This window comes from Jaculus jaculus, chromosome 5 (genome assembly GCF_020740685.1).
Source record: "Jaculus jaculus isolate mJacJac1 chromosome 5, mJacJac1.mat.Y.cur, whole genome shotgun sequence".
Lineage (NCBI taxonomy): Eukaryota > Metazoa > Chordata > Mammalia > Rodentia > Dipodidae > Jaculus > Jaculus jaculus.
Window position 1 is genome coordinate 136058041 of NC_059106.1, and position 18852 is coordinate 136076892.

An 18852-nucleotide genomic window follows, 5' to 3' on the forward strand; every position below is an offset into this window, starting at 1 on the left:
AAGAGAATTCCTGTATTTAAAATTTAATCTTGGGGGAGCTGGAGAGGTGGCTTCGCAGGTAAGATGCATGCCTGCAAAGCCTAAGGACCCAGGTTCGATTCTCCAGTTCCCACGCAAGCCAGATGCACATGCTGGCACATGCATCTGTGGTTCATTTGCAGTGGCCAGAGGCCCTGGCATGCCCATTCTCACTCTCTCTCCTCTACCTTTGTCTCTAATGAATGAAAATAAAAAAAAATAAAAAAAAAAAGAATCTTGGGCTTTGGACATGGCTTAGGGGTTAAAGGTACTTGCTGCAAGGCCTGTTGGCCTGTGTTCAGTTCCTCAGTATTCACATAATGCTAGATGCACAAAATGGTGCATGTATCTGTAGTTCATTTAAAGCAGCAAGAGGCCTTGGCACATCCATCCTCATTCTCTGTCCTCTAGATAAAAAATAAGTAAGCTGGGTGTGATGGTGCATGCCTTTAATCCCAGCACTCAGGAAGCAGAGGCAGAGGTAGGAGGATTGCCATGAGTTTGAGGCCACCTTGAGAGATTACATAGTGAATTCCAGGTCAGCCTGGGCCAGAGTGAGACCCTAACTCAAAACACCAAAATAATAATAAAAAATAAATAAATAAATTTTTTTGTTTGTTTTGCCAGGTAGGTCTCGCTCTAGCTCAGTTTGACCTTGAATTTACTATGTAGTCCCAAGGTGGCCTCAAACTCACAGCAATCTTCCTACCTTTGCCTCCTGAGTGCTGTGCCACTATGCCAGACTTGTAATAAAAATATTTTTAAAAAATCAATTGCTTTTGCTAGATTCCCTTGCTCTCAGCATGTCTCCGAAAGCAGTCATCTCCAGAGCAAGATGAATGTTCAGGGATCCCACACCCCACGCACACCAGGTTCTGCTTTACCAGGCTCCAGGGGCCATAGCCAGGGGTGCCTTTGATGCTGCCAGGGCAGGGAGAGAGCTCTACAAACATATGTGGAAACAGAACTGGGAAGGTCAGGTGGAGTAGAGTCCTGGGAGAGAGACTCTAGGAGACCCTGGGACAGCAGGAATAAACAGCCAGCTTCTGATGACATGGAAAATATGGTCAACAGTATTGGTAGAGACACTAGGTTCCTAGTCTTTGCCCAGCCCTTGCTTTCCTTGTGATCTGGGCAGTCATGTTGTCTCTCTGGATCTCATTTGCATCAGTCAAAGGGTTGGATGCTCAGTCCTGCCCCTGCAGAAGGTGCATGGTACTTGTGAAACACAATTCCAGAACATAGTCAACTCCCAGATATATGATCCAGTAGTGCCTGTTGGGGAGTAGCCATCAGAAGGTTCTTTCAGAACTTGAGTGGGGCAGACAAGAGTCACTAGGAGGTAGACAGTGATGGCAGAATAGATTCGTCATCATGAATCAGTATCATCTTTTAGCCTTTTTCTCTTTGGGTGGTGGGGGAACTGAGAACTATAGAGATACAATCTCTCACTTGCCCCATGAGTTAAAGACCTAGATTAGTGCCAGCGATGGATCTTAAAGTAGAGCCAAGGCTTCCTTCTACTGGTCTCTGTGCCAGCCTGTATGTAGGCTTCCCCCATGCTCAGTTCCCTAGATGTGCTGAGCAGGCTGCCAAAAAATTACTAACCATACTGAAGGGCAGTTCCCAGGAAGTTTGGTTGTTGGTTCCGTTTCTCCTATGCATCCTCATGCCACAGAGTAATCAAGACCAGAGAATTCTGCAAAGCTCTTTTAAAGGTGCTCCTCCTTCTAGAGCAAGGAAGAGTACAGAGCATGCCATGGATGGGTATTCACAAGAAAGCTGGGGCATAGAACCCCAAAGTTTACCAGTGGATCCTGGCTTAGAGTCTGGGTGGAGAGAAAACAGAATTTCCATCTGTAAATTAGAGGTCTTCCGGAAGAAACCCAATACCTCCATCACCAGTGACTGACACACTCCAGAACAGACTCCTCTCAGAGGTGAGGGTAACTATGCTCCAGAACAGACTCCCCTCAGCAGAGAGGGTGAACACACTGCAGAACAGACTCCCCTCAGCGGTGAGGGTGGAGTGTGTTCCAGAATAGACTCCCCTCAGCGGTGAGGGTGAACGTGCTCCAGAACAGACTGCTGTGCTTCCTGTGTGGCTCCCTGTCAGAATGGCACCTTCTCTGAGCCCCTGATCTCCTTTTCCCTGAAAAAATGATGACTCTATAACTGACCTATGTTTTATCTATTGTTTGTTTCTTTCTGTTTTTGAGGCAGGATTTCAGGTTGGCCTCCAACTCACTATGTACCTTAGGATGACCTTGACCTCTTGATCCTTCTGCCTCCACCTCCCAAGTACTGGAATTACAGCATCGCTATGCTCAGCTGTTCATTTGTTTTAAAAAGCTAGAATTAAATCTGTAGCCAAGCCAGTGCAGGTGTATTGAACCTTGTGAGATACATTTGTATACTAATCTCTCACCTAGTTCATCCTAACATTTAAAGACCTGCTGTAATTTGACTCATTCTACATTTATTTAGGATTTTACTAAATTGAGTTTTAATTCTTTTGCGGCAGGTGTCTTGCTATGTTGGTAGGGCTGATCTTGAATGTCTGACTTCAAGTGGTCCTCCTGCTTCAGCTTTCAGGGTCTGGAGTTACCAACAAGCGCTACTGGGCCCATCTTAATTTTGTCTTTTTTTTTAAAAAAATTTTGTTCATATTTATTTATTTATTTGAGAGTGATAGAGAGAAAGAAAGAGGCAGATAGAAAAGAGAGAGAATGGGTGCGCCAGAGCCTCCAGCCACTGCAAACGAACTCCAGACGCGTGCGCCCCCTTGTGCATCTGGCTAACGTGGGACCTGGGGAACCGAGCCTCAGACTGGGGTCCTTAGGCTTCCCAGGCAAGTGCTTAACCGCTAAGCCATCTCTCCAGCCCAATTTTGTCTTTATTTTTTTTATAAAGCTATCTTAAAGATTTTTGGAATAAGGTAGAATATGCGGGCGAGGGGGGTAAGTAATAAGGGCTTCTAACAAAAAAACTACAGGAAGCAAGGCTTAGGAGTCCCATGGAAGAAAGGGCTTTGCAGAGCCAGGACTGGATCCAGGCATCCTCATTCCTGCTTGGTACTATCACACTTAGGATTCATTTTCCAGCTTTGCCTCAGTTGCCACTTATTACTGACTGTTTTTCTGAGCTGAGAATTAGAAGCAAGCTGCACCCCACCACACATGACTGACCCTGTGGGGAAAGCAATAGAGCCTCTACCTTCCTCTTGTGACAGCCATTGCTTCCTGGTTGTTTCATAGGACATGGCTGGGGGAAGATGGTAGCCACTGTGGGTGCTCAGTGATGGACAGGCAGTAACTACTGACCTGTTTCTGACTTTCCCTGGGCAGCCAAAGACCCACATTTGATACTGAACATTAAGGTCATGACTTCCTAAGACCCAGGGTGGAGGCATCACAGTGTCAGACAAGCACCAGGTGTGAAGGCGGCAGTCCTGTACTCCACACAGTGCTGGCACGCACTTACACAGCAGAGGGGCTTGGCGTCAGCATTTTCCTCTTTCCTGTGAACCATAGATTGCCCCAGCAGAAGGCCCAGACGTCAGCGAAAGGATGGTCATCATCACTGGGCCACCTGAAGCCCAGTTCAAGGTCAGTGCCAAGGGCCATCTCAGCCCCGCAGGCTCTGGGTTCAGGGTGGTCATCTCAGAAGTATTCTTTGGAAGCCCACCTTCCACTTTCCCTCCTGCTGCCTCCTCTGCTGGGAAGCTCTGTCCCTTCTGTCCCTGAAAAGGAGTTGTCTATTGGTGCCCTGTTCAAGTCATAGTTCCTCCAGCATGTCTGATGGATGGCTGGCTCATTCATTTGGTTACTGTCACCCCTTAAGCTATGGGCATTAACAGGAGAAGAACAAGGGGGTCAACAGGTATATAGGAAGTTCTTTGGTGAGATGTGTTATTTTATGTTTTTTTTTCTAGAAAAATTATAACTTGTGTTTCCTAAAAAATCAGAACTGTATATTAATTTATAAATGCATAGCCTTTATCATTAAAAAAAAAACCTTGGAATTTGGGGCTGGAGAAATGGCTTAGCGGATAAGAGAGCTTCCTATAAGCATGAGGGCCTGAATTATCCCCAACACCCACTTAAAAAGCTGAATATGGGTGCACACACCTGTAACCTCAGTGTGAGGGGAGCTAAAACAGGAGAATCGTGCTCACCCAGTCTGACCTAAAAAAAACAGCAGCTCTAGGTTCACTGAGAGATTCCATCTCAAGAGAACATGGAAGGGCCACAGAGGAAAACATACAGTATTCTACTCTGGCCTCCACATGTGTGTACACAGGGTATGCACATGCATACAGTATTACTTACCATATCAGACCAAAGATGAATAAATAAAACCTTGAAATTTAACATGCTGAGCTATTCAAAAACAATTCAACTTGATAATGGACAAACAAAATGCGATACAGCCACACAATAGACTATCATTCAACCACAGAACAGAATGAGGTACTGATGTGCCCCACATGAGGGATGAACCTAACAGACATGCTTAATTGCAGGAAGGCACTTTGCCAGAGTAGGGTGTGGCTCCACATACATGTGGTATGCAGAGCAGCAAACCATAGAGATAAAAAGTAGATTTGTGGCCGAGCGTGGTGGCGCACGCCTTTAACCCCAGCACTTGGGAGGCAGAGGTAGGAGGATCGCCATGAGTTCGAGGCCACCCTGAGACTACATAGTGAGTTCCAGGTCACCCTGAGCTAGAGTGAGACCCTACTTCGAAAAACCAAAAAAAAAAAAAAAAAAAGTGGATTTGTGGTTGTCAAAGAAAGGAAAGAATCAGAAGTAGCTGCTGATTGGTTTTGTTTTGGGCAGTACTAGAGACTGAACCCTGGACCTCATGTATACTAGACAAGCTTTCTACCACAGAGCCACATCCCCAGCCCTCACATTTTTAATTTTGAGACAGGGTCTCACTGAGTAGGCCAGGTTGGTGTTGGAACTGGCGATCCCCCTACTTCAGCCTCCCAGGAAGCTGAGATTACAGGCTTGTGCCACCATATGAAAATGGGATGAAAATAATCTGGATAGATAGTGGTATGGTCCTGTAGAAGTTTCTACTGAGATGATGAACGCTATTAACATGTGCAAGGCCATGAATTTGATTCCAGCACCACAAAACAAAAACAAGAAGCCTTGGGCTCATCACATCCATCCCATCACCTCTCCCTCACCTCTGTCCTTTAATAATCAGAGGACTAAACATACACTGCAGGAGAGCGCTAATGTGCTGGACACATTCATGGACCAAACATTTAAAGTTCTAGGGATATGGCAATAAGAACATGGCTTCCCCGGTCTGTATACACAGCATGCTCCCTGGGAGAGAATCCCATGCAGACCATGAAACCCCAGCAGGCCTGTGCCCAGGGGACACAGTGGGGTCACTCAGTGTGGCAGGCGCCATGCTTCTGGGTCTGCAAGAGCTGAGGCATCTGGGCAGCTGCTCCTCGTGTGCTTGAGGGGACACGTGGCTTGTCCCATCACGGAGGCTCCTAGCTCCCTCCAAAGCCCGACAGCAGACTTAGTCACATCACCTCTTGTTCTCAGGCCCAGGGACGGATCTTTGGAAAACTTAAAGAAGAAAACTTCTTTAACCCCAAAGAAGAGGTGAAGTTGGAAGCCCACATTAGAGTGCCCTCTTCTACAGCAGGCCGGGTGATTGGCAAAGGTGGCAAAACCGTAAGTTGGCTGTAGGCTTGCCGCTTCTCCTGGGTGAATCCTCTACCCTAGCATTGCCTGGGTTTCCTCAGAACCACGCTGGCCCTGTCTCTCTCAGCATGTGACCAGGGTCCTGGGCTGATGGGGGATCTTTCAGCATCTGCGTTCTGAGGCATAAGAATCCCAAGGACAGCAAGGTCATCCACATTGCTCCAATCCTTGGTGCTCAATTCCATGACTCCAAGCCCAACACCAAACTCACCAGGTTCCTGTGCACAGTGACACTCAGCCCAGCTCCACGCCCCATCCATCTTCTGCCTGCCAAACACAATAAAGGGGGCAGCACCCACCCAGAGTATCTGCTGGCCCACTTGGCAGACCACCTTCTCCCTGCTGCATTGCTGTCCTATTCTTTCCAAAGGCCCTCACTCTCCATCCTGGACATTCAGTCTACTGGTTCTTTCCCAAGACGGCTATCTGTGATAGGGGATCTGACTTAGCAATAGAGGATAAGAGAAAAAAAAAAAAGTAAGAGGGGTAAGGCGAGAAAAAATGTAATTTATGCTTTTCCAGTTGGGCATGGTGACTCACGCACATAATCCCAGTAGAAGGGTCTCTGTGAGTTTGAGGCCAGGCTGAGCTAAAGAGTCAGTTTCAGGTTAGGCTGGGCTAGAGTGAGACCCTGCCTCAACAACAAAACAGTAATTTATGCTTTCATTCTGAGGGGGGCAATAGCAGACCATGTAATCTGAGTGCCAGAGCTAGGAGTGTATAGTTCAGTGGCTAGAACATGTACTTAGCATGTGTGGGGCCCCGGGTTCAGTCCTCAGTACCCCCCCATCTCCCCTCCCCATTCCTTCAGTGTCGAGGCCAGGAGGCTGCCTTTAGGAGCCCGCTCCTGCAGAGTAGAATGCACAGCCTGCCTGTTGATGGTGAGGAGGGACTAGGGAGCGGAAGAACCCAAAAGCTCCCTGTCACAGGCAGGAGGCTAGTCACGCCCCCACATCACCCCATGTTGGCTAATGTCATACATGATACATGAGACTCAGGATTCGATGGGTTTAGACAGGAAATCAGCATTGCTGGGGCCTCTTGGGGAGGCAGTCTGGCAGGAGAAGGGCCAGCAATCCAAGGCAGGGAGCACCATCATCAAGCTGTGGCGGCATGAGTGACATGGAGAATGGCTGAAGACTGGTGCCTGAGTAGGAGAGGATGGTTTGCTTGGTGGGGTGGCACCCACCTGTAGTCCTAGCCTTGCGAGGCTGAGGCGGGAGGCCAGTCTCAGCTACAGAGACCTTGTCTCAAAATCACAAAAAGACAAGACAAAAAAGGAAAAGGCTGGAGTGTAGCTCAGCTGGTGGAATGCTTGCCTAGCTTGTACAAAGCCCTGGATTCAATCCCGAGCACTGCGTAAACTGAGTGTGGTAGTGCGTGCCTGTAATCCCAGTGCTGGGGATGTGGAGGCAGGAGAATCGTGTTTAAGGTCATCCTCAGTTATCTAATGAGTTCAAAGCCAGTATGGGCTCCATGAAATGCTGTCAAAAAAAAAAAAAAAACAGAAGGAAGGGGAGGAGGGGAGGAGAAAAGCTAGCCCAGGTCAGCAGCCAGCATAGCAGGTCCATGGTCCATTCCTGGCCTTGTGACCTGGGCCCCTAACTGTGGGTCGCTGAATGTGCACGTGCACAAGGAGAGTTTAGCGTTTGAGTATTCAGCCCCACAGACTTAGGGTTGGACTCCCCTTCCCCGCCAAAGTGGCCTTCTGGAGCCCAGACTTACACGAACCTACCTGGCCTGGGCCTCAAAGCCCCAGATATTCCAGACTGGAGGGAAGGGGCTTGCAGCCTCTCTGTCAACCCCCTCCTGACATCCCCATCCCTCCATAGCTCAAGTGTTGGCTTTGTTGGGAGAGGGGACCCGCCCTGCTCACTGCCCATTCTGCCTTCACAGGTAAATGAACTGCAGAATTTAACCAGCGCAGAAGTCATTGTGCCTCGTGACCAAACACCAGATGAAAATGAGGAAGTGATTGTCAGAATTATTGGGCATTTCTTTGCTAGCCAGGTACTGTGAGGGCCTTCCTCTCCTGCGAAGAGCTTTCTAGTTATCTGTTTAAGCTATTAAGATGGTCACATGCCTGAGCCTTCTTCCTCCAACTCCCTCCCCCACAAATACACCCCACCCCCACCCCCGGCTCCTGGGAGACCGGAAACTATTTAGGCAAGACTCCTTAGATGCTCAGGTTGGCTGTCACGGCCTTTCTCTGTGAGGAGCCCCATGCCGGGCAATCCCTGGTAGAGCATCTCACAAAAGGGTAAAGAAACATGGCAAGGGACTCTTATCCTTTCCTGTTGGTTCTCTTCTCCCCAGGGCACCTCTGCCACTGCTTCCCTCTCAATCAGAGAGGCCAGCACTGTGGCTGAGTTTGGCCTAATCTCCTGGGTGCTTTTACTGAAGGGTTTTGGACACAGCCGCTCTGGAAGCAGTCTGCTCTTGTGGTTTTCAGTCTACTCTTCCACCTGCTCCCCTAGGGCCCTCAGTGCCCTTTGAGACTCCTGCCTGGACCTCCTGCAGTCAGTTTAGTCTGGCAGGAGTTCCCCTGTGTGTGTGTGTTGGGGGTGGGGGTCAGGCTGGGGCTCATGCCTCTCCCTCCAGTCTGGTGCCTGTCCCTCCTTCCTAGCAGACACCTGCTGTGGAAAGACGGGTGCAGTTGCAGAGGAGCTTGGGTGTGTGCAGTGGGACCAGTCATTTGAGCTCCACTGGGCCCCCAGTCACTGCCCCCTGGTCTGTCTGCACCGCAAACAGGAAGCTCCTGGAGCCTAGTCCTTTGCGCTGCACCCAGCAGCCTTAAGGTGGGGCGGGGAGGGCTTCTGCCAATTACTGCCAGCCAGAAAAGGTTCGCAGTAAGGGGACCTGAGGAGGTGAAGCTTGTCTGAGCATCACACTCTCCTGCGCAAAGCCCCAGACCTTCCCTCACTTTCAGGACTTCAATACCAGGTTCTTTTCTTCCCTTCCCTCTCCCCTCCCTTCTCTCCCTTGTTGCAGACTGCACAGCGCAAGATCAGGGAAATTGTACAACAGGTGAAACAGCAGGAGCAGAAATATCCTCAGGGAGGGGCCTCACAGCGCAGCAAGTGAGCCCCCACAGGCACCAGCAAACAACGGATGAATGTAGCCCTCCCAACACCTGACACACGAGACCAAGCACAGCCAGCAGATCGGGAGCAAACCAAAGACCATCCTGAGGAATGAGAAGTCTGCGGAGGCAGCCTGGGCTTGCAGAGACCCTGCGGGTCCGGGGGCTCAAGAGGGCATGGGGAAAGCCAGGTTCCCCAGAACCACCACCTGGCCTGCCCCGCCCTGCCCCCTGCTTCCCCGCTTCTACAGGCTTCTCAGCCACCCACCACCCATCCACGGATCTCTCCCCCACTCCCACAGCGCTATCCCTTTTAGTTGAACTAACATAGGTGAACATGTTCAAATCAAAGCAAATTTCATGCCCTTTTCTTTGGGAAAAAGTCACCTCTGTACATGTGTGTACATATTAGAAGGGGAAAGATGTTAAGATATGTGGCCTGTGGCTTCCACAGGGTGCCTGCATTAATATATTTTAGAAATAATATATCAGATAACTAACTCCAATTTTACCCAATTATTAATTTTGTTTTCTTTTTGAAGAGAAAGCGGGCTTTTCTAGATTTCAAAGAATAAAGCCTTTTGGGGGAAGTCTACTGGTGTAAAAAGGAACTTTGAGGCCACCCACACAAAATTTACTTAGAGGGAAACCCGTCAAAGGACACACTCAGCAGTTCTGGATCACCTGTGTCTATCAACAGAAGGGATACCGTCTCTGGAAGAGGGTACTCGGCCCTCATCAGCCTTGTCTAACTCACACTCATTTCTCTGCTTCACAGGTTTTAAACTGGTTTTTGCGTACTGCCATATAATTCTCTGTCTCTCTCTGTTTATCTCTCCCTTTCTCCCTCCCCTTGACCTCCCCATTCTTTTTGATCCCCTCATCCCTGTCAGTTCCCCTGTATCTACACCCCACCCCCAGGCAAAGCAGTGCTCTGAGTTTCACATCACACAAAAGGAACAAATGCGAAACACACAAACCAGCCTCAACTTGGTTACTCAAAAGAACAAGAGTCAATGGTACTTGTCCTAGCATTCTGGAAGAGGAAAATAGAAACCTATCAAACCAGCCAGCCAACCAAACACAGAAAAATTCCAGAAAGAATGTATTTTATCTTTTTACATTTTGGTGCATAAACATTCAGCAGAATGATTTCTTTAAAAAAAAAAATAGAGGAAAATAGCAATTTATATAAGGTTGTTGGCCCAGGGCATTAAATTTACAGATTTTTTTTTAAAAACAAGAAAAACACACACAAAAAAAAGCTACCTCAGGTGTTTTTTACCTCAGCACCTTGCTCTTGTGTTTCCCTTAGAGATTTTGTAAAACAGATAGTTGGAGCATTTTTTTATTTTTTTAATAAAAATGAGTTGGAAAAAAAAAATGTCATCTGCCAGCCTGGAGAAGGTGACAGTCCAAGTGTGTGACAGCTGTTCTGAATTGTCTTCCGCTAGCCAAGAACCTACATGGCCTTCTTTTGGACAAACCTTGAAAATGTTAATTAAAAAAGATGACAAAGAAAAACAGAGAGAGAGAATCGTGGAGATGTCCTGGATTTCAATAGGGTACGCGCCATTAGTGCTTTTTGTGCTACAAAGGATGAGCATGTACTGGTTTATGTGAAGAAGCTGATATATATATATTCCACCAGACTGCAATGCCAGTTTCCTCTACTGCAAACAGTGTTCTGTGACAAAAAGGAAAAAAAAAATCCAGCTAACAAGATCTGATGTCTGGGTGTCTTATTTACTAAGCATTGCCGCCTCACATTGTGTCAGCTGAGTTCGCACACGGAGAGGCTTGGGGAAACAGCAGCCTGCAAGTCAGCACCTGGGAAGCTACTGAGGAGGCTGACCATGTCCACAAAGTTCTGAGGGGAAAGCTGAGCTTGATTTGTAGTTCTCAAAGTGTGCTCCCTCCCCAGGCCAGCAGCTTGTCTTGCTGGGAGTTTGCAAGCAAGTGCCTTTTAACCACAGACCCATCTCCCGTGCCCCTCACCTGGGCTTTGTGAGACAGATTCTCAGCTGGGAAGCTGGGCATCCGTGCTGCAGCAGCTCTGCAGGTGGTTCCTGCACACAGCCAAGTTTAAGAAGCAAGGAACTAGAGGGGCACATGGGCTGCATGTCAAGCTGGGCTGAGGACCAGTGTCTGTTGCTAAGGTGCTTCAAACCTGGCCAAGAATTAGTTTTATATGGTGACAGGGAAGCTAGCTTGTCTGGCGGTTGAAGGGAAGAAGTGTCTTGCCCCTTCATTAGAAGCTTAGTTTTGGGAGGTCAGAAATGTAGGATCAGCCTTGGACCAAAGGGTGGGCTATACCTAGCACAGTAAAAAGGTGGGACCATGGGCTGGAGAGATTGCTCAGTGGTTAAGGTGCTTGCTTACAAAGCCTAAGGACCCAGGTTCAATTCCCCAGCACCCATGTAAAGCCATATGTACAAGATGGCACACGTGTCTGGAGTTCATTTGCAGTGGGAGGAGGCCCTGGCATGCCTTATTCTCTCCCCCTTTCTGTCCTCTGCTTCTTTCTCTCAAATAAATAAAATTTATTTTTAAAAGGTGAGACCAGAACAGTCCTGCTCTTTTTGTTTTTTTTTTAATAAGACAGGGTCTCATTATATGGTCCAGACTTATCTTGAGCTCACCATGTAGCCCAAGCTTGCCTCAAACTCATGGTGATCTACCTGCTTCGTCCTCCCAAATGCTGAGACTAGGCATGTGCTGTCACATTCCCCTTTTTGAAGCAGAATCTTGGTGGTAGCCTTGGCCAACCAGGTACTTGCTCTAGCCTGCACTGACCACAAACTCACAGCTCTCCTGCTTCAGCCTCCCAAGTGCTGGAATCACGTGTACACAACCATTACCCAGCTTTCCCTGCTCTATTTATAAGCGTATGTTCATAGACTAAGGGTTTACCTGCAGCAGCTACCAAAAGCTCATGCAGTCTTGGGAAGAAAGAGCACAGTGCTATACACTGGCTGTGCAGCTGGGATGGCGCACACCTTTAATCTCAGCCTTTGGAAGACGGAGAAGGATCATCATGAGTTTGAGGCCACCCTGAGACTACATAGTGAATTCTAGGTCAGACTGAGCTAGACTGAGACCCTATATTTAAAGACCAAAAATAAAATTAAAAACTAATCCTTAGCCAGGTGTGGTGGTGCACATCTTTAATGATCGCCATGAGTTCAAGGCCACCCTGAGACTACAGAGTTAATTCCAGATCAGCCTGGACCAAAGTGAGACCCTACCTCGGAAAACCAAAAAAAAAAAAAAAAAAAAAATAATCCTTGACTGTCGGAGATAGCCAGTTAGGCTTTTAAAAAATGTTTTATTTTTATTTATTTGACAGAGAAAGGGAGAGAGAATGGGCATGCCATGGCCTCCAGCTACGGCAGATAAACTCCATACATGTGACCCCCCCCTTGTGCATCTGGCCAACATGGGTCCTGGGGAATCGAACCTGGGTCCTTTTGTTTTGCAGGCAAATGCCTTAACTGTTAAGCCATCCCTCCAGCCCCAGTTAAGCTTTTGAGAGCATGGTGAACTGATGGGTTTCTGATTCTCTAAGTTACTTAAGATTTCTTCACTGATATCCTAACCCACTCCTGATTTTCTCATTCTCAACCCCAGTGATATTTTCTTTTCTTTGTGTTTATATGTATGGTATGTGTGATTGCATGTTTTTTACGTGGAGGTGAATGGATGTTAGGAACAGAGGCTAATGTCAGGTGTCCTCCTTGTTTTTCAAGATGGTGTCGCTCACCAGTTCAACTTGACTAGTTAGCTATCAAGTCCCAGAGATTTTCCCTCCACAGCCTCCCTGGCTAATACTCCTTTCTAGAGTTTCCCAGCAGGTAATCTCACTTGTCCTCTGTTCTGGATGGCATCATGGTCAGGGCTATATCACCCTGTCCTGTGGCCATTTGGAACCCTGTATCTGTTTTTCTCCCCTCTCCCCACCCCCGCTCCATTTAGGACTCACTTACTGCCATTTTAGGAGTAAAAACAAACCGTGGTTGGAAGCCTGAGAGAAGCAAAAGATTCCTGCTCTAGGCTTGGTAATGACTCTCAAATGAGCCATCAAAGAGGGATAAGTGACACAGGAGCTTCCAAAAATGGACCCCCAATTCTGTCCCTAAGGTTTACATTTTTGGGCAGGACATGCCAAGGTGATGCCTGGGTTGCCAAGGTACAAAGACACCCATGAACTGTCCTAGGACTGCTGAAATGAAAGGGAGGCAATGTTTGGGGATGCAGAAGATAGGAACATGCATATGGCCTTGTTCCTTGGCAAAGACTTTGAAGAACTCATTCTCAGAGATCTCAACTGCTACTCAGCTCTGGGCTAAGGGCTCCAAGTCTCCCCTCTGTCCTGTCCCCTTCCATGCGGTAGGAAGGAACAGGTCATGGGGCAAACTGGGTAAGAATAAATTTTGCCATATGTGGTGCAGACTATTACAAGCTATTTTTTCAGCTATAAATCCCAGATTTCCTATCATGACAAGACTGGCTTCTCAGAAAGCCTTAATTTTATGTGATTTTATGCCAGAATAAAAGGACAGCTATTAAAAGTTTTATTCATTAGTTTATGCTGCTCAGAAAGCTCCGCCACCCCTTGAAAATGTACGTAACACGGCAGTCTTTAATGCACTCACGTTTCACTGGACTTGGGCTATCCTGCCCTGCTCCATGCCATTCTGGTCTCCTTAACCTAACCCAAAGAATCCCTCATAGGGGACTGTAGGTCCTGTCCAGTCGAAACAAGAATCATCAGAATCAATCTGAGCCCCACCTCAATTCATTTGCAGTTTAAATAATCCTCCCTCCCTGACTCCTCCAGTAATAAGACTACTTGAGGCCCTCAGTGAACTCTGAGCTGTGGCACTAGCCACTTGGTCCACTTTCCTTTAATGTTGAGCCATCTCTGTAGCCCTTGGTCATGATATGTCATGAAGGTTTAAGAGTCTCCTACAATTCACAATCCTGTTGGGTGAGGACAGTGCAGCTCTTTTAAGTCCAGCAGTTCTGTTTTGGCCCAACCCACCCTGTTCGTCCCTCCACTAACCTGAAATTTGCTGCCCCTGTCCTCGTAACACGGCGCCTGCTATGCCTAGGACAACTCATGCTTAGGGATAGCGCTCTCATTCCACCATCATTTCTTGGCTCTAGGACTTGCTTCGGTCTTCTTGTGAAATAATATGGTGCCAGCCCTCGCAAAGCATGCCTTCAAAAGCCATAGCCCACAGCCAGGACGAGCCTGCAAGGCCTCCGTACAGAAACAGCAAAAGGTTACCAAAGGACAGACACTTGGCAGAACCCTGGTCTTGCCTCAGGCAGGCTGCAATTGGGCACCAAGCTCTCGACCAGGTCTCCCTCCCTAGCAGTCACTTTCTCCCGAGGAAAGCAACAGAAAGGCCAAGGCTGTAAGTTTTTCCCTCATCGTCTATATGCACACTGAGCAGCACAGAGCCCCTCTCTGCAAACAGTCGTAACATGTAGTCTTTGAATCTATGTGTACCAGACTACCATGTCAAAAATTGGTTATGGTTAGCAATATTCCTTCTAACAATTTCTCATTAAACAGCAAAATGATGAACATTTAAGAGCACTCCAAACAAGACTTAAAAAACAACTAAGGGCTGGAGAGATGGCTCGGTGGTTAAAATATTTGCTGCACAAGCATGACTACCTGAGTTCGGATCTCCAGAACCCACATAAGAAGCTGGAGGCTATAGCTGCCCACCTAGGGAAAATCTATCAGAAGTTCAAGGTCAGCTAGCCAGGTGAATGTGCAGTGAATGAGAGAGCCTGCTTCAAACAAGGTAGAAAAGGAGGAACCACCCCTGAAAGCTGCTCTCTGACCTCCACGTGTACCATGGCATGTGCATGCCTGCACATGCACATGCCAAAAGAAAAAAGAACTAAATGGCAGAAAGGAAAGGATCATTTATCTCCAAGGTAAACAGAACTGGATTAAGAACCCTTCAGTGCTACGGGGTGGGGCTCCGTGCTAGTGAGAGGCAGGAGGGAGGGGCGAGTTTACAGGGAGAGGAGGAGAGGGAGAGAGACCTTCAGGGCTAGGTCTGGCTGCTTTGGTAAAGTCACTGTGAAATAAATACTGGAAAATACATAGTTGCCGTCTCTGGGATGGATGTTCCTTTCAAGCAAGGAAAGGTCACCACTTCCTCCTGTATGGATAGAATGCAGTCTTGGAGGTGGGAGCCATGATGAAGCTAGAACAGTCATTAAAACACAAACTAGGGCTGGAGAGATGGCTTAGCAGTTAAGACGCAAAACCAAAGGACCCAGGTTCAATCCCCTATGGCCCATTCTTTCTCTCTACCTGTCTCTCTCTCAAAAATAAAATAATTTTTAAAGTATTTTATTTATGAGAGAGAAAGAGACAGATAGAGAGAATGGGCACACCAGGGCCTTTAGCCACTGCATAAAAGCTCCAGACACATGTGCCCCCTTGTGCATCAGGCTTATGTGGGTCCTGGGGAATCAAACCCAGATCCTTAGGCTTCGCAGGCAACTGCCATAACTGCTAAGCCATTTCCCCAGTCCCCTCAAATAAAATAAATTTTAAAAATTAAAAAAAAAAGGAGGGCTGGAGAGATGGCTTAGCAGTTAAGCACTTGCCTATGAAGCCTAAGGATCCTGGTTCAAGGCTCGATTCCCCAGTACCCACGTAAGCCAGATAGATAAGGGGGTGCATGCACCTAGTTTGTTTGCAGTGGCTGGAGGCTCTGATGCACCCATTCTCTCTCTCTGTCTCTTTCTCTGTCACTCTCAAATAAATAAATTAAAAAATATAAATTTTAGCTGGGCGTGGTGGCGCACGCATTTAATCCCAGCACTTGGGAGGCAGAGGTAGGAGAATCGCCGTGAGTTCAAGGGCACCCTGAGACTACAGAGTTAATTCCAGGTCAGCCTGGACCAGAGTGAGACCCTACCTCGAAAAACAACAACAAAACAAAACAACAACAACAAATATGTGTGTGTATGTATGTATGTATGTATGTATGTATGTCTATATATATATATATAAATTTTTTTTTTAGAAAAAGGAGCCAGGCATGGTAGCGCATGCCTTTAATCCTAGCACTTGGGAGGCAGAAGTAGAAGGATTGCCATGAGTTTGAGGCCATCCTAAGACTACATAGTGAACTCCAGGTCAGCCTGGGCTAGAGTGACACCCTACCTTGAAACCGACACCCCCCCACACACACAAAAAGGCCCAGCAATACAGTTCCAAGCAAACTACTTAATATCTATCTCACTGATACATGAATGGGCAAAGTCCAATTCTGAAAATGTCATAGTAGCTTGTATAAGTCTCGTTTATACAAAACTTAAAATTTCTGGATTCAGTTAAGAGTGGTCTCCTGCTCTGGGCATAATATCACACACCTGTAATCTCAGCTCCCTGAAGGCTGAGGCAAGTCAGTCTAGCCTACATAGTGAGACCTTGTCTCAAAAACACTGAAAAAGAGAGAAACAAATAAATAAATGTTTATAACAAGGTAGCTGTAGAGTGCCACCTGCAGAGCAAACCTTTTCTTCTTGGGAAGCACTGTCACTGTTCCTACTGTCCCTTCTAGGAAGACAGGCCAAAGGAGTGAGGACAGGAGTTTTGCCTCCTCTGGGCCTGGACCATTATAAATCTCCACCTGACTGGAGAGATGGCCTAGCAGTTAAGGGACTTGCCTGAGAAGCCCAAGGACCCATGTTTGACTCTCCAGATCCCATGTTAGCCAGACACAAAAAGACGAGGCAAGTGCAAGGTCACACATGCCCACTAGGTGTCTCAATCTTCTGGAGTTCGATTGCAATGGCTGAGGCCCTGGTGTGGTGTGCCTATTCTCTCTCTTTATCTCGCTCTCACTTGCTTTCTCTAAAACAGAACAAAACAATCTCCACCCTTTCTTCACCAATAGCTCCCCTGGAGACTGTGATGGACTGCAGAGCCCTAGAGCAGAGGTTGATTTGCTTTCCCTAGAAACAAGAGGATGAACAGTTCAGGCTTTGCAGGTGGCAGCATGGGGTGATACAAATTGCTACCCCTGAAGAAGAAAATTTGACAGTATCTGGCAAAATTATATACAGTAATGGATATTTGATTCAGCAATGCCACTTCTAGAGGTTAATCCCAAAGATAATTGTGAAAAGAAGATGTGGGGGCTGGAGGGGTGCCACATGCATCTGGAGTTTGTTTGTACTAGCAGGAGGAGGATCTAGTATGCTCACTCGATCCCTACCTCTTTCAAATAAATAAAAAATATATTTTTTTTAAAGATGTGGTGGTGCTGGAGAGATGGCTTAGCGGTTAAGGTACTTGCCTGCAAAGCCCAAGGACCCATGTTCGATTCTCCAGATCCCACGTAAGCCAGATGCACAAAGGTGAGGCAAAGGTCGCACATGCCCACTAGGTGGCACAAGTGTCTGTAATTTGATTACAGTAGCTGAGGCCCTGGCAAGCTAATTCTCTCTCTCTCTAAAGTAAAAATAAAAAATGTGGTGCACTAGGTATCTGCATCGCAGCAGAATTTTTAATAAGATGTTTCTATTTTTATTAAGTATATACTTTGTATGGACACATCATGTGTTGGTGCCATCATTTCCCTCCTCCCTGCCCCCATCCCACTGAGGGCCCTCCTCAATGGGATTACTGGTATTCCCCATGGAGATGATGATTATGAGTTGTGACAGCAGCAGTCAATCATTGTGGGGGGCAGGGCAATGACTCTGGGGATGCCCTCCCAACCTGTGGCTCTTATAATCTTTCCATCTCCTCTTCCACAAAGCAGTATTTTAACAGAAAAAGACTGACAGTATCAACATCTACTGTGAAGGCACTGATAATAAACCAAAGCTTTTTTTTTTTTTTTTTTTTTTTTTTTGAGGTAGGGTTTCACTCTAGCCCAGGCTGACCTGAAATTCACTATGGAGTCTCAGGGTGGCCTCGAACTCACGGTGATCCTCCTACCTCTGCCTCCCAAGGGCTGGGATTAAAGGCGTGCACTACCACGCCCAGCTAACAGTGACTTCTTAAGACACTGAAGTTTGGAAAACTGAGGAAGATCCAAAAGCAAGTAAGTTAAATCAAGAAGTATGAGTGGTCTTAATATACTATCTTTAGGAAAGATGAGTACATATTATATTTTCAACAAGGGCTAGAGGCTAATAATGTTGCATTGGATAAGGACTGGGGATGCTCAGTGGTTAAAGGTGCTTGCTTGCAAAGCCTACCAGCCTGTGTTCAGTTCCCCAGTACACACAAAGACAGATGCACATCGTAGTGCATGCATCTGCAGCTTGTTTTCAGTGGCCATATTTTTTTCGCCCTTCCTCTAATAAATAAAAAACAAACCCCCAAAATTTAAAAACTAAAGAACATCTGGATGAGAGCAACAAAGCTCCTGTGGCTGCATCTTGCTATGCAATTTGCTCAAGGTATTTGCTTTTTATAACTAAAAACTGAAAGCTAGAAAAACCTCTAAAGAAATCCAACAATATATTGCACTGATAGCAGGACCACAAAAAAAAAATAATTTTTTTTGGTAGTGTGGGGATCAAACCCAGAGTCTCATACAGGGAAGGCACATGCTCCACAAGAGCTACAGCACAGGCCAGTGACTCTGAACGAAAGAGTATTTGCACCATGACTCTCCAGTAGAATTTCTAAAAATAAAAATAAGAAGCCTGCCAGGTTTGGTGGTACACACCTTTAATCTTAGCACTCCAGAGGCAGAGGTAGGATCACTGTGAGTTCAAGGCCAGCGTGACACTACATAGCATATTCCAGATCAGGATGAGCCTGGGCTAGAACAAAACCCTACTCCCAAAAGCCAAAAATTAATTTAATCAATTAATTAGAAGCCTTACAGAGAACTCTTACACTATATTTAGAGGGGCCTTGTTAGCAGTAGTGCTGGCATTGATATTTTGAAACTCTCATTATGGTATACTTACGATGAAGTGACTGACAAGGCTTATGTAGTAAGTGACCAA

General features: G+C 46.8%; 1 protein-coding gene across 2 annotated transcripts in view; it reads left to right on the forward strand.

Moving 5' to 3' along the window:
- The window catches only part of Igf2bp2 (insulin like growth factor 2 mRNA binding protein 2), a 175006-nt gene extending 164443 nt beyond the window's left edge, over positions 1–10563 (forward strand). For both annotated transcript variants that reach the window (XM_004654310.2, XM_004654309.3), the window contains 4 exons: positions 3552–3626; positions 5595–5726; positions 7653–7766; positions 8748–10563. In XM_004654310.2, coding sequence (XP_004654367.1) covers positions 3552–3626; positions 5595–5726; positions 7653–7766; positions 8748–8840 — 414 coding nt within the window. In that variant the 3' untranslated portion in view covers positions 8841–10563. The remainder of the gene's footprint in view (positions 1–3551; positions 3627–5594; positions 5727–7652; positions 7767–8747) is intronic.
- The last annotated feature ends 8289 nt before the right edge of the window (positions 10564–18852 follow it).